The 15,111-nt window shown below is 51.1% G+C and overlaps 1 protein-coding gene across 4 annotated transcripts in view; it reads right to left on the bottom strand.

Annotated features, from left to right (window-relative positions):
* Positions 1-11,770: 11,770 nt before the first annotated feature.
* Positions 11,771-15,111, bottom strand: part of ccdc88c (coiled-coil and HOOK domain protein 88C) — a 59,742-nt gene continuing 56,401 nt past the window's right edge. For all 4 annotated transcript variants that reach the window (XM_085257198.1, XM_085257200.1, XM_085257201.1 and 1 more), the window contains one exon: positions 11,771-14,443. In XM_085257198.1, the coding sequence (XP_085113324.1) occupies positions 13,694-14,443 (750 nt within the window). In that variant the 3' untranslated portion in view covers positions 11,771-13,693. The remainder of the gene's footprint in view (positions 14,444-15,111) is intronic.

Raw genomic sequence — 15,111 nt, 5'->3', positions numbered from 1 at the left:
TCACTGTGTTGTGTCTAGCGGAGGTTTTACGTACAGACCCTCCAAACCTGCAGAGATGGGCTGCTGTGCCCCAATGCACCGCAGTGACAGCAAACCTCAGTCAAGCACAGCATCAGTGAAAACAAAGGGTCAGTGTGACTCAGTCCTTTCAAATAATGCCATGAAACACGTGTGCACATCCGCCTATGTGTGCAGGAGCTGTAGGCGTGCAGCTTGTTGTCAGCCTCCATGTCTCAGGTTTATCCCTCCATATGAAGTGGTGTTTTTATGTCTCGTGTGCAGCAGAGGCCGGGTTTCCTCGCCGAGCTGAAGGTCACATCGTGTGAAGGAAGACTTGTTTTTGTGCTGGTCGGAGCGAGCGTCTAAATGGAGCGATGGTGACAGTCAGCGTAACCTCTAACTATATCTGTTAGCTTTGGCATGGCGGCGTCTTTGCAGCGACTCCTTAATAACACGCTGCGAAGCGTTTAGAGCCGCAGCAGGCCGCACTCTGAAACCACGGCTATCATCTCGCTACATCCGTCCTCTCCGGTTTAAATCAGTCAGATTAGGGAACAGCCGGATGTGCACAACATTCCCGGAGAGTCGAGCCGAGCCGAGCTTTGAGACACACGCAGCTATCCTGCATGCTCCATCCGAACACTGAGAAGGCCGTCTGATACGCGAGCGGCACCTGCACGGGTCACCTTTTTCCTCTCAGCTCACAGACAGCTGACGGTTTCCCGCCACACACACTGCTCTGATTGGTCACCAACTCAAATTCAAACCCTCGCCAGCAGGCTCAGCGTGTCAGAGACGAACCATTTGACCAGAGAGCTTCACCGAGCACCGACTCGGGGTTAAAACTGCAGGAACACATCCACGCCGAGATCACCATGGTAACAGATGACTCTGTGATCAGTCACCTGATGGTGGTAACCATGGCGGCAGCAGGAAGTGGTAAATTAGACCCCACGAGCGTCCTGTCAGTGTTTGCTTCATCCTCAGAGTGCTGTGCCACAGAGCTCATCCTCGTCATCGTCGGCTCTGATTGGCTGAGACGGGTTTGTAAAATAAGCACGTTAACGATGCATAATAAACAGGACGGCTAATAACTGTGACATAAACACATTTCCTCCAAATCACAGGATGTTTGTGTTTGCTTTAGCCCATCGTGAGAAGTTCTGTCAGCGCACAGCGGCGTGTGAGCTCACATCGATGTGCCTGCAGTGCTGCTCGCTTCACGGGGCAGATTCATGTGAAGCTGCTGTGACACGACTGCTCGCCACGAAGCACAGCTGTTCCCATGCCGGACGTCGGTCTGCACATGAACTATTAAAAATGAGGTTAAATGGTTAAAGTGGACTCTGAGCTAGTTTAAAGAGTTAATCTCGAGTTAAACACATTAAAGTCTCACAGAAATCCAGAAGACGGTGAAGTCAGACTCATCAGGCGTAAAATCATCCCGGTTATGTGATGGTTTCAATTACTTCTATCGTTGTAAGTATTCTTCCCTTATGACTTGGATGTAAATTAAAATACTATTTCAGTATTTAAGGCAGATAACCTAAGTATGAAGAATGCTTACATGATGTACATACTGTGAATGCCTGCTTTTGAAACCTTAATAAAAATATGAATTAAAAAAAAAAAAAAAAAAAAATCATCCCGGTTAATCTTACTCAGAAACCACAGACTGTATACAGAAGAGGGAGGATGTGGAGCTTCAGTATCAGAGATGTTTAAAGCTTTTTACTCACACTCTGAGCTCATTGTTATAAACATGTTTGATATTATTAAGCTGTGATGTAACATCAGCAGGGGGCAGGAAGTATCCAGTCAAAACCTTCTCATTGTGTTTCCTGTGGATGAACGTATGAGCTGTACCTGTACGTGCAGAGTTTCACAATAAAAGACCGTTTGCACTGACACTTAAAACCTCCGTCCCAGTGTCAGCCACGCCCAGTCACTGGAACCAGGTAGAACCACAGGGAGCATGTGCAGCTGATCAGGAGATTTGAACCACGAACCTTGATGTGAGGTGACAGTGCTGAGTTAGCGTGTCAGGACGATGCTCCTCCCTCTCTGATGCATTCACCTGGCGGTCACGACTGCTTGCGTTTTCCTCCAAATTCAGAATGTCGTACAGTCTGAAAACGTTGCGTGCAGTCAAACCGTGACTGCTGTCGCAGCACAGTCTGTGTTCATCATTAAAAGTTAACGATTTCAAGCGCGTGCGGCGTCACTGTGGTCCCGTCTCTCTGCCGTATCTCACGGCGAGCTAAGGACTTTGGGTCAGAGAGACAAAAAAAAGTCCAGAGACTGCAAAATGTGGCCAGATGCAGTCGGACGTCGTGATATTTTTGGCTGTTTCTGACATACTATTTGGGACATACTAAATCTTTTTCTGGGTTAGTGGAATGCAGCCTTCGCGAGGAAACACAAACTCAGCTGGTTGCGGCTCAAAAACCCTGCTGTGCTTCAGTGCGTCGACAGATACAACAGCCTCAGGTACAGTAACCCCACTGGCTTCTCACTGGGAACAAATCTCATTTTTCTCCACGAGTCACCAGGGTTGTGTAAGCCACCAAAGCTGAAACACTTCAAAATAAAAGGTTTGAAATTTCAAAATAAAAGTTTTTTTGTTCAGCTGCGGTGGAAATGAGTTTCCTCCGGAGGGTGGCTGGCCTCTCTCTTAGAGATAGGGTGAGTAGTTCAGCCATCCGGGAGGGGCTCAGAGTAGAGCTGCTGCTCCTCCACATCGAAAGGAGCCAGCTGAGGTGGTTCGGGCAGCTGACAAGGATGCCTCCTTGGCGTGTTCCTGGGTGAGGTGTTCCGGGCATGTCCCACCGGGAGGAGGCCCCGGGGCAGACCCAGGACACGCTGGAGAGATTACATCTCTCGGCTGGCCTGGGAACGCCTTGGTGTTCCCCCGGATAAGCTGGAGGAGGTGGCTGGGGAGAGGGAGGTCTGGGCTTCTCTGCTTAGGCTGCTGCCCCCACGACCCGGCCTCGGATAAAGCAGAAGAAGATGGATGGATATTGGTTTTTTTGTTCCAAGTTTTCATGAAGCTCAGAGGAGGAGCAGCCCCACATGAGCTGAAGGCTCAGCCACACATCCTGTTAGAAACACTCAGAACTCATTCTAGTAAAACTGCTTCAGTCCACCCACAGCTGCAAGCTGCTTTGCAACCCACCTGCTCCTCTCCTGCTGTTTCTGAATCAGACGGTTCAGACTCGAATCACAAAACTCACAGAACCAAACCTAATAAGGATGACCGCCGTGATCCTGCCTGAGTTTGAATATAACAGCAGCATCATTAATCATAAACTGATCACTGATTAAACCATTACCTGTTTCATTAACGATCAAAAGGAATTCATTCTGTGATGTTATTTCCTGTTTTATTTTGGTGATTGGACTTCCTCGCACTTCTTGTCTTTATCAGCTTTCCTCCTCTGTTATTGGCTGCCCCTCGCTGATATTTTTCCTCCTCTCCTCCTCAGTCCACTATGAAGCGGGGGCTGGGCTGCCACCCTCTGACCAATCACAAACATGGATAAATGTCCCGACAGCGGAGTTTATAAAGGACAGAGTGCGACTGTGCAGATGTTAAACCCAGACTGGACGTGCGACAGCAGAGGGAGTGTGTGTGTTAGCCGCGCTGAGTGAAAATCACATGAAGTTCCTGTTACGGCGGCAGGAAGGAGAATCTGATGGAGCAGGTGAGGGCGACACCATCAGTTACCATGGTGATACACCTTCGTGGTACAGGAAACTCAGAGTTAACCCTCACGTTACCCAGCTCGTAGTGCAGACTCTGAGACGGTTACCGTGATAACAGACTGTGTGATTCCCACCCATTCTGACCCTCAGCTTCACTTCCTCACTCACACCGGAAACCTTCTGATAAACACGGCGGCTGTGAACGAATCAGCGCGAGGATGGAGACAGCGATCGATGTGGACTCTGCGGTCTCCATGGAGACGCTTTAAGTATTAATGCTGATCAGGACCAGCAATCAATTTGTCCCACTGGTGGATAAATGTCTGCCATAGCTGCAGCTGCTGGGTCTGAGTGACATCACAGGTCAGAGCAGCTGTGATCTGATTGGTCCAGATTTGTATCTTCAGCTGCTTCGACCCGTCAAGTTAAAGCTGAACATTTAAACATCACAAATGACGAGTGTTCATTTCCCCACGCTCATGCTCGAGTCCCCGAGGCGCTCGGAGCTTTTCAGAGCTCGCTCTGCTGCCCGGAGCAGGCCTCGGGCTCGTTCATTCTCCTCTCTCTGCAAACACAACAGCAGTTACGTAAAAGCAGCCTCTGAGGCCGCCGTCCAAGGAAGCACTGCGAGCAGCGTGAACGAGCACCATGAGAAGTTCGAACACAGCCGCACCAGCTGACTCTGCTCATTCCTTAAAAAACGTTTCCAGGACTAAAAATTCCACACGGTATTAGTGGAAAACAAACACACATCATGATTCATAACCAAACAAAAGCACTTAATAAGCTGCAGCAGATATGAAATCTATGGCCTCCTCCCTCCGGGGAAATCAGCTCCATCCAGCGGGAAATAAATCAGCTGTTTTGATTTGCTGTCCTCTCGGCAGATCGGCGTGCACGTACGAGCATCCCTACGTGCGCTCTGGTCTCCATCGGTAGGCTTGTTTCAGAATCAGCTGATTCATCACTCGTTCATCACAGAGCTGTCGATAAAGTAATCAGATTCCTTCATCCTTCACGTGAACTCAAAGATAAGTCAGGCGCCTGAAGCGTTCGCCCTGCAGAGCATCTGAGGGGAAGGATTTGACGCGTGCTGTGATGTCACTGCTGTCGATGAGTGCTTCCACTCGAGTGTCCGTGGGGCGCAGACGCCGTCGGTCTGAATCTCATCAGCGCTGCTCGCAGCCGACAGCTCGGCACGCCGCAATGCTGTCTGGTACTTGGTGTGGAAGGAGCCAGCAGACCAATGTGATGCCACAGTGACACATCGACCCACAGGACCACTTAAGTCCTCCGTGGAACATCTTTATCCCAGATCCTAGATCAAATTGGGATGTGAGGAATGTGGAGGTCAGGTGAAACACGGCGTTCAGTCTGAGTTATGAGTTTAAACTTTGATCTAGATAAAAGCTTTTCCTTTGTGTCAACTGAAGCTCACCATTTAGTTCACTTTGAGCCAAGATGATCGACAGACGGTCTTTGGTTGACATGCTGAACCTGGAAGCAGCAGAAGCAGATGTCATGGAAACCAGTGGAGCGATCATTAACCCCTTGGAGGTGGCAGCTGGCCGTTGCCAGTGCGCGGCGTCCTGAGACGCTGCTGCTGTGATTTGTTCCACCTAGGCTCCTCCCCCAGTCTCCAGCAGACTGAGCCATTTTTAGACCTGTTTCCTGTCTTTGTGCCACGACGCAGGTGTGCAGGTGTGTCCTGCCTCCCCCCCACCATGACCTGGGATAAGCAGTTAGAGAGCTGATGGCGCTCGCTGTGTGGCACCGGCCATGAACAGCGCAGTTCGCTAACGCTTTAACCCTGAGGTCTGATCCGGTGATGCCGGACAGGAAGGGTGGCGTGGCAGAGGCGGCGCTGCCGGACTTTTTCTTACTGCTCGAGCATTCTTAGAGATAAACAGGAGAGGGTGGGGGCGTCTGTATTTATCAGCAGCTGATTGGCTGCTGCAGCTCGTCATGACAACGTGTCTCTGAGCAGTTTGCACCTCGCAGAGTTCAACCCCGGTTCCTGTTCACGCTGTACACGAATGGGACGTGTTTGAGGAACAGGCGGCAACAGGAATACAGGAATCTGATTGGAGGTGAAGAACTTCACAGTGAAGATGAGGAGGTGATTTCCTCAGGTCAGAGGTCATTCTTCAGACTGTCAGCATTCATGTGGAGGTCGCTGAGGAGCAGCAGGCCTCAGACAGCCTGGACTCCCTCTACAGGAAGAGGCGGAGCTCTTCTTTAAGTCAGACTGAGCTCAGGGTCAAATGTTTCTGCAGGTGTAGGCGAGCGGTGGTCAGCATTTCTGCCTCACAGGGAGAAGGTCCTGGGTTTGAATCTAGCAGCTGGCCGTGTTAGCTGCTGATGGGTGGAGCAGATTTTTCCAGGAGACGGAGATCATCTGTGTTCACGAAAGGACTGCAGGTGGAGCTTCTCAGATTACAGGACGTGTTAGTTTGCAGCAGCTGCAGCTGAAGTCTGCAGGGCCGTCCCCACCTCCACCTCCGTCGGGCAGCTCTTAGTGTCGGTGGATGCCCGTGTTATGAATAACGCACACGCGAGCGGTGTGAATGTGCTAATGTGCAGTTTATGTAATGTCAACAAAAGCACCGACATCAGCACCACGATAAAACACAGGCCACGCCCCCAAGAACACAATGCAGATACATAATGTAGGCAGAGGTTATCTGTGCGCCCAGCGCAGTGTCAGCCTCTCACATGTTTGTGCTGTCCCTGCTGGACACCAGAGGAACTGCAGCTCCTGACTGCCCTCGCGTGTAATTTGGCGTGTGACGCATGGCTGCTTCAGCCTGCCAGAAAGTTCCAGTGGGATTCTTCCCAGAGACACGACCAGCACGTGGGCGGCTCGCTGCCTCAGGGCACGGACACAGTCGGAGCCAGAAAGAAACCCAAATAAATCCAGTGTGGACGAAGCTGGACAGCAGTGTTAGTCCCAGCGTCCGTCTCCGTCCTCACCGCCGAGCACCTCCCTGAGACTCCCCTGCTCTGAACCGCTCCCCGCTATTCGTATGATGGTATCTCAGCTGTGTCCGTCAGCCACAGGTGTGGCATCAGCCGTGGGCTATCAGGGTCAGTCGATCTGTCCCACCTGTGTGACTCCCACAGAGACTGACTGAGGGGCTTTCAATGCTTTGACTCATTGATGTACGATTAGTTTAAGGAGCTCTGAAAGTTTCCATGAAGACGTTTCAGTTCTAACAGACCGGAGTGTCCCCAAGAGGGCTGTGGACCCACTATTGATCCTCTACCTATCACACGAGCCAAGGTGTGAAGATGGGTGTGGGTCACAATCAGGTGAACCCACTGTGAGATGTTGCTCCACCGTATCATGTGACTTACTGAGATGTGAGTGGGTGTAATCCAGCTCTGAGATCCTTCCCAGACGCCTTAACGGGCTCTCACAACTCTCCACGATGACCTGGATGGCCGAGAACCTTCACAGACCTTCGGTTAGCTAAACTGATCAGAGTGGGGTGGGCCCACTCAGAGCCAAGTGTCATGTCCACACCGCCTGCCTGTAATTGAATCCACAGCGAGCAGGTTCCCACTGTGAGCTCGAAGCTTTCAGGCCCCGGGGGTCTGCAACAAATACATTATTAATGTGCATCATGGCCTCACGTCCTGCACGCTGCTTTAATAACGCTCCACACCTGAGCTCAGCCTCTGCAGCTGAACGCTCTTCAGGCCTGCTGCTGCCCCCGCGGGACCCCGACGCCCCCCGAATACTAACTCAGCCTCTGATCGAGCAGCTGAAAGGACACAGGCTCTGAGTGGGAGAGAGAAGCCGCCCTGCGTGCCAGATTTCCTGCGAGCCTACCCGAAACCACCACAGACTGAACCCATGCATCATTTACCGCACATCCTGACTACAGCCGGGAAGCTCCCAGGATAACCCGGCACCACCAACATCGGGACTCCTGATTCAGACCCCAGCAGGACTATATGTGAACTGTAAACTAATCCTGCTGTGGGCACCTGCCTGCTGCGTCACTCACACCTGAGAGTCAGCTGTGCTGAGCGGTGGAGGTGGCGATCCTCCAACACCTCACTGCTCATTAGGAACGACAGCGGTGCCTTCAGGTGTTGTGGGACATCACAGTGACGTGACTGAGACCCAGGTATTCCCTCCACAGGTGATGTGACGTAGTCTGTGCCTTTATGGCGCTCCAGCTGGAAACGACCCACGTGCTCACCGCTGTTAATCATCCTGCACGCACGTGCTCTCTGAATATTACATGAACGAGCTCCACGCTCCATCCAGCAGGAAGAATAACACACGCCAAAACCAATTAATAACTGATCAATAATTAATAACTCACAGCTTCAGACCAGCCAGAGAAATGATCTGCATCCAACAGCACGAGCCCGCTCACACACAAACACACTTTCAGGGTTTCAGTAAGGACACGGTCTTACCGGCTCTGCAGCTCCGCTCTGAATGTCTCTGCAAGCGCTGCTGCTCTGCCTCCTGCCTGCCCACACACACAATCTCACTCTGACACACACACACACACACACACACACACACACACACACGGTCTTTATGATATCCGAGTGGGAACATATGAAAGTGTCCACACAGTCCACAGCTCTGCTGCACACAGTCGGCATCAGCAGACCTCAGGGGAGTCGGCCCCTCCTGGCGGAGATTCATGAAATGAAATTAATTAATAAATAAATAAAGTGCTGGGAAGTGGGGCTTGGGGGGGGGGACGGACTATAGAATAACACATTTTCAGAGGGAAGAAAGAAAAGGAACAATTCTTAAGAAAAAAAACAATAGAATAAAATAGAAATGTTTACATTTTATCGTGTTAGCTGAGTTTATTCTGTTTTGGAGTTCAGACCAAGGAAACATGAACAAAGGCAAATCCAATGAAGACAAAGTGAGCGCCATCCTGAGCACGACTTCTGATATCATCTGATATCATTGGAGCTCCTCCCCTGCAGAAGGACAGATATTTTTCTTCTGGAAGTTTTCATCGTGGCTTTGATGAGGACCTCCACCGGTCAGATCTCCACACACACACTATGCTCGAGGAAAAAGGAAACAGGAAGTGATTCAGGCGTCTGATGGTGGCCTCAAACCTGAGGCGGTTAGTTTCAGCCACAAACACGTTTGCGTTCTCAAACGTTTCAGCGTTCTGGTCCCAGTCCACCTTGTTGAGCTCCAGTTCACCATTTTAGTTTGATCTCAGCTGAAGTTTAAAGACACAGCTGAAGTTTAAAGACAGGCCGTGCGTTCAGCTCCCTGCCCTCCAGCAGGCTCACGCTGCTGAAGGCGGAGCTTCCAGAGTGAGCCGTGAAGGCTGGTGTTGGTGGGTTTGCGGCGTCCTCAGGACGTCTGCCGGCATGGTGTCAGCTCCTCCTGATCCGATCATTACGGCGAAAAGCTGAGAGATGTCCACAGGGGCTTCCGTGTGGGGACAGTCTTCACATGATGTCCTCTGTTGATGCTGAAGACTCAAGCTGCAGCAGGTCAAAGGTCAAAGATACCAGGCAGGCTCACAGTGACAGTGATCCTTGTAGGGAGTATTTACCTGAGCGGAAGCAGAGCTACGAGGACATGAACCTACCTGAGCCGTATGATGGTGCAGGTGTGAAGCAGCTCATTCAGCAGGTGGATGAGCAGCGGTTACACTGAAGGTCCAGGTGAGAGCGCCACCCTGAGGCGCAGTCTGACAGCTTGTGCCGCACGCTCCCTGCTTTTCACCCTGAACACCACATTTAGCATCCCAGTCTTTCTCCAAGGAACGCCTCAGTGTCGTTTAGGGAGCTCAGACAAATGAGAGGACCACAGCTACAAATGTTCTGGCACAGGGCGAAGGTCAGAGGTCACTGTTTCCATTACAGTCACCTGTCCTCTGAATAATCAGCCAATCACCTGCTGCTGCAGTCTGAGGCTGTTCCAGCTGTTAGAAATAAGTTTAACACGGGAGACTCACTGCTGCCTCCGCTGGACGTCAGAGGAACTGCAGCGCTCTGTTTTTATCACACCTGAAGCACAAACACCTGAATAACAGTGACACAACGCTGGGCTCATGGTGCGTTCAGGTGCTGCAGGGCAGAAGCAAAACAACTGTTTCCTCTGCAGGTTTCACACACTCACACACGCGGACTCACACACACTGTGACCCCCAACAACCCCAACATCATTGTGAAGTTTGCGGACGACACTACAGTGGTGGGTCTTATCACCAACGGTGATGAGACGGCTTACAGGGAGGAGGTCAACGCCCTGACCCACTGGTGTCAAGACAACCATCTCACCCTCAACGTCGCAAAGACAAAGGAGTTGATAGTGGACTTCCGGAGGTGCAGAGAAGTACACACCCCCATCACCATCAACGGCGCTGCTGTGGAGAGAGTGAGCAGCTTCCGGTTCCTTAGTGTACATCTGGCTGAGGATCTTACGTGGTCAGTACACACAAACAAAACAGTGAAGAAGGCGCAGCAGCGCCTCTTCTTTCTCAGGAGACTGAAAAGATTCGGCATGAGCCCCCGCATCCTCAGGACCTTCTATCACTGTGCCATTGAGAGCATCCTCACTGGATGCATCACCACCTGGTATGGCAACAGCACCGCCTACAACTGCAAAGCTCTCCAGCGAGTAGTGCGGTGCTCTGAACGGATAATTGGAGGTGAGCTTCCCTCCCTCCAAGACATCTACAGGAAGCGCTGCCTGAGGAAAGCGGGGAGGATCATCAAGGACTCCAGTCACCCCAGCCATAAACTGTTCAGACTACTTCCATCAGGAAGGAGGTTCTGCAGCATCCGGTCCCGTACCAGCAGACTGAGAGACAGCTTTTTCCATCAGGCCATCAGACTGCTGAACACGTCATAGACACCTCAGCTTCACTACTGGAACTTCAACATTATGCACTCAACACTGTATATAAATGCCACTTGTTTTGCACATATTCAACTCTGTATATTTTATATATTTTATTATTATTATTATTATTATTTTATTTATATTTTTTTTTTTACTATTTAATTTGTAAAAATGTGTATACACACACACACACACACACACACACACACACACACAGGAAAATATTTAGTATACACATCCAGAAATGCATACACTATTATATATTGTACATATATTTATTAGTTTCAGGTTGGCCATTCTTGTATTTTGCTCGTTTGTGTTGTTGTGTTTGCACATCTCTGTTGCTTGTGGGGCTCGCACACAAGAATTTCACTCGCATGTGCTGTGCCAGTGTGCCTGCACATGTGATGTGACAATAAAAGTGATTTGATTTGATGTCACAGCCTCATTTTTATTTTTTAACTTCTGAATCTTTGAACAAACGCTCACAGACGTCTGAAACACAAGCAGCACGCAGAGTCGAAGTAGATCTGCACACGCTCACCTGTTTGCGTGTCCGGAGACGACCGTGGAGTCTCTCACACCAATTGCATTTCAGCGTTCTGAAGGCGACTCTGACGCTGTGATGCAGGTTTGGTGGTGTGGTCACTGATGGGTCAGGTCAAAGGTCACAGTTTGAATTTAACCTGGCGATGCCTGGTGTAGGAAAGCAGCTGTCTGAACACATCTGGCGAGTCATCTGAAACGTTCCCACGACATGAAAAGAGCCCGTCACGGTTACCCGTCTGCAGCCGTGACTCATCTCGCCGTCAGAGAAAGAGGAAATGTGTTAAAATGAAAGTGTCTTGATTCGAGGAACTCAGAGGTCATCAGCCACAGGCGCACTCTACAGGGGGGAGGAGCCTCCTCTGCACACCTGTCCACTCAGACGATCTCACAGCTTTAATTAGCGTTGAGCAGCAAGAGCTCAGGTGGAAGAACGGGTGGTGTTCCCATCAGGTGGTGAGTGGATCGATCCCAGCTCGTCCAACAGCGTCTACGAGTGCGTGGCTGATGAGACGACTACCTGTTACCTCACGCTCCTGACGCAACCTCAACCGTCAGGCTCTACCTTTAAGAGGGAAAACGTCACAGGAAGCAAACTTTCCTGAGCGCTGTGTTGCCAATGATGCTGTGTGTGTCTGTTCAGGTGTGACGAGTGTGACAGAGGTCAAAGGTTAAAAATCTTTATTAGCAAAAAGCTTTGACGTGTTTCTGCTCTCAGCCTCTGAGCGCGTCTGCAGCGACCGCAGCAGAAATCGTCTTAAAGTGAACTACAGCAAATCCAGTTACAGCAGGAACGTCATTGACGCCGCCACTTCCTCTTTCACTTCCTCCTCCTAATGAAAGATGACGCTTCGCGGCGAGCACACAGGAAGTCAGGAAGAAGTAAGAGACCGTAAAGTCGAACTGTTCTTTACGTCGCCCACCTGCTGCATGCACAAGTGATCTAAGTGATGTCACAAAGGTGTCACAGAGGCCCCACCCACCTGCATTAAAACTGTTTATGAGGGGCAGCCAATCAGAATAAAGTTTTCTAACAGCCAGCTCGCTCGCTCTCAGATATTCTTATAATGTGATCTGATTGGCTCGTGATGAAGCCGGAGGATTTAATTGGCTGCTGAGAAATGAGCATGATGTGTATGTATGAATCCTCCCTTGCAGAGGGAGGAGCTAAAGCAGCCTGATTCAGACAGAGCTCAGACACAGAAGCATTATTCTGAGCTGAGACTTATGCTCAGCCACTCTCATAGGTGCAGCAGTAACCAGCAGAACAGGTCGACTTTACAGCAAACACAAACAGAGCAAACGCACAGGTAACATGACATCATCGACCTGCAGCGCCGCCACACACACAGGAAGTCATTTGGTATTTTCAAAGTAAAGTAAAAAAAAAAAAAATCATCAAACACATACAAATTCCAGGAGGAATAATTTAACTCATATCAGCTCAGTCTTCATTTCATAACTCCAGTGTTACATCTTCATCTCTACCATCATCATCATCGTTAATGTAGTGCTTTGAAACAGCAGGTCAAAGGTCAGTCATTAAATATCATCAGCTGTGTGTGAGACACACCTTCAGTCATTGTGCCTCCTCTTCCTCTCCGAAGTGTCTGTGAGCTCAGCCAGAGGGAAAAACACTAAAATCATTCACGTGACCTCTGAGACAAACAGACAATCACCAATTAAGCAAACGAGCGTGAATCCGGGAATGAGGTGTGTGTGAGTTTCTGTGTGTGTGTGTGTGTGTGTGTTCCATCTATAATTCACACAAACACCAAACAGTGGCTTTTACAGCTCAGAGGAAACACGTAAATGATTTTACTGTCAGCCACAGGCTCCAAACCTCAGTGTGTGTCTGTGTGTGTGAGTGTTTGAATTAAACCCAGCTGAGCAGGCAGAGAAGCCACAGAAACCCCCCCGAAGACAAAGCCTGTGTCTCTATCATTATATCTATCTGTGTGTGTGTGTGTGTGTGTGTGTGTGTGTGTGTGTGTGTGTGTCTAGTGTCGGCTTGGGTTGAGCAACATTTCCAGTAAAGTGTCAGAGCGTTGCATGCTGGGATAGAATCTAAAGATGGATGGAGCAGGGCTGTAATTTAAAAGGGAGGAGGCTCTCCGCCTGTCCTGTTTATCCCCCCCACCACCCTTCCTGTGTCTTTTCCAGTGTATGGCGTGATGTTGGAGGCGGGGAATGTGGCGTCCCGTACATTCAGGCGGCGGTCCTGCAGAGTCCAGCAGTTAGACAGGGCCGCTCGTAGTGTTGTGTTTTGGTGGCTGCAGGGTGGAGGTGAGCAGCGTCTTCTCTGTGTGTTAGAGACGGAGCGTCAGCTTGGCATCACTATAGATTCCAAAAAAGATGTTTTCAGGAAACGTCCCGCTCCGGTAAGCCCCGCCCCCCTGTGGGGAGCGCTGGTAGTGTCATGGCATCAGCAAAATCTCGGCTCCATCCAGTCCTGCATCCACCGCAGAGAGATGATCATGTGACTGCCTCACCTGTCCACTTATTTACTAACAGGAAGTGAAAGGGCGGCGTTGCTTCAGTCTCACTTCCTGTCTCTGAGGCTGGATGCAGGGCGTGGTGCTCCGGTATTTAGACGCAGCCGTACTCGTACCACACCGTCTGCGGGTCGTTGTTGGGGTCAGGTGACGCCGGCGTACTCTTTGGGCGTTCCACAGAGCCACACCTCCCACTCTCGCCATCCTTCTTCGTGTGGGCGGAGTCGCCCAACCGCCCCTCCCTCGGGACCTCTGCGTACTCGGGGGTGTCGTCAGGCTGCGCGGCAGGCGTCGCTCTCACTGGGGTTACCATGGCAATTTCTCCACGGTGAGGGCCGTTTCGGGAGGTGGCGCTCCACCCTCGGTCCCGCTCTCGCTCCGCGTAGCGCTCCGCCTGCAGGTTCAGGGAGGCGGAGTGGTGGATGGGCGGGTTCAGGAAGCTGCCATCTGCGTGCTGGTTGGACAGAGCGGTAAAACGAGCCGACAGCGGCCGCTCTCTCCCAGTGGTCCCACCTCCTTGACGGCGCATCACGGCGTCGGCCTGGCCGGGGGAGACGTCGTGCCCTCTGAAGCTGTCCGGCCCGTTGGAGCGCAGCAGGTCGGCCGAGGCCAGGCTGAAGGTCCTGCTCAGTGATTGGCTGCTTCTCTGAGCCGAGGCCGGCGACTGGCCCACGGGCTGACGGGGCGAGGGCTTCACACTCTGTCCCGGCCTCTGATTGGACGACTGCACGGTGGGCGTGACGTAGTTGGTGGGCGTCGCCTGATCGCTGCAGGCAACAGCTGAGGGGGCGGGGCTTCTAGCAAAATAGTCCGTCACCAGGTCCTCTCTGCTTCCTGTGGACACCTGAAACCCAGAGAAGCAGTCAGGGCGGGGCTGACAAAGGGCAAAGGTCAAACACACCTGAGCTGTGACTGAGAAGCCGGGAAAAACAACGGGTCGCTTTTATAAACAATGACCTCTGAAGCGGTTGATAACGGCGTGATCAGAGCGCGTGCAGCAAACCGAAACACGGCGAATATAAATGCTTCAGTTAGAAACCGCCGCCGTGCCTGCCTCCACCCATCAGCTGCACCTGAACATATCAACCACACCGTCAGTGTTTTTCACGCACCGTCCTGCACGAAACACCGAGCTTCAACGAGAAACATCTGACCTGCTGAAGCAGCAGAGCTTCCTGTTTTACTGCCGCTCTGCTCTCGGACGCTCGAGGCGCCGACTCACTAAAACACCGAGGGCAGCAAATATGTGAGTGCAGCGCTCACAGCAGCAGCAGGGGATCTTCAGGCTATTTATCAGACGTTATCATCATCGAGCTGCACACCACACAATCGTGACATCGCTGCTCCGAACACTTTGATCTGCTAGAAACAGGAAGTGTGCTGACACCGCTGTGACGTCACGAGTTCATCTCTCAGGCTAAAGCTTCTCACAGTGTTACTCAGATTCACTGAATCATCACGTTTCAGTCTCACCTTTTGCTGCTTCTAATAAAAGTATGTGTGTTATCTGGT

Source organism: Mchenga conophoros, linkage group LG19 (assembly GCF_057382185.1).
Source record: "Mchenga conophoros isolate Kocher_MC1m ecotype Shallow Benthic linkage group LG19, M_conophoros_male_GT1.1, whole genome shotgun sequence".
Taxonomy (NCBI): domain Eukaryota; kingdom Metazoa; phylum Chordata; class Actinopteri; order Cichliformes; family Cichlidae; genus Mchenga; species Mchenga conophoros.
The sequence above is the reverse complement of the archived record's forward strand: the minus strand, read 5'-3'. Positions and strand labels throughout refer to the sequence as shown.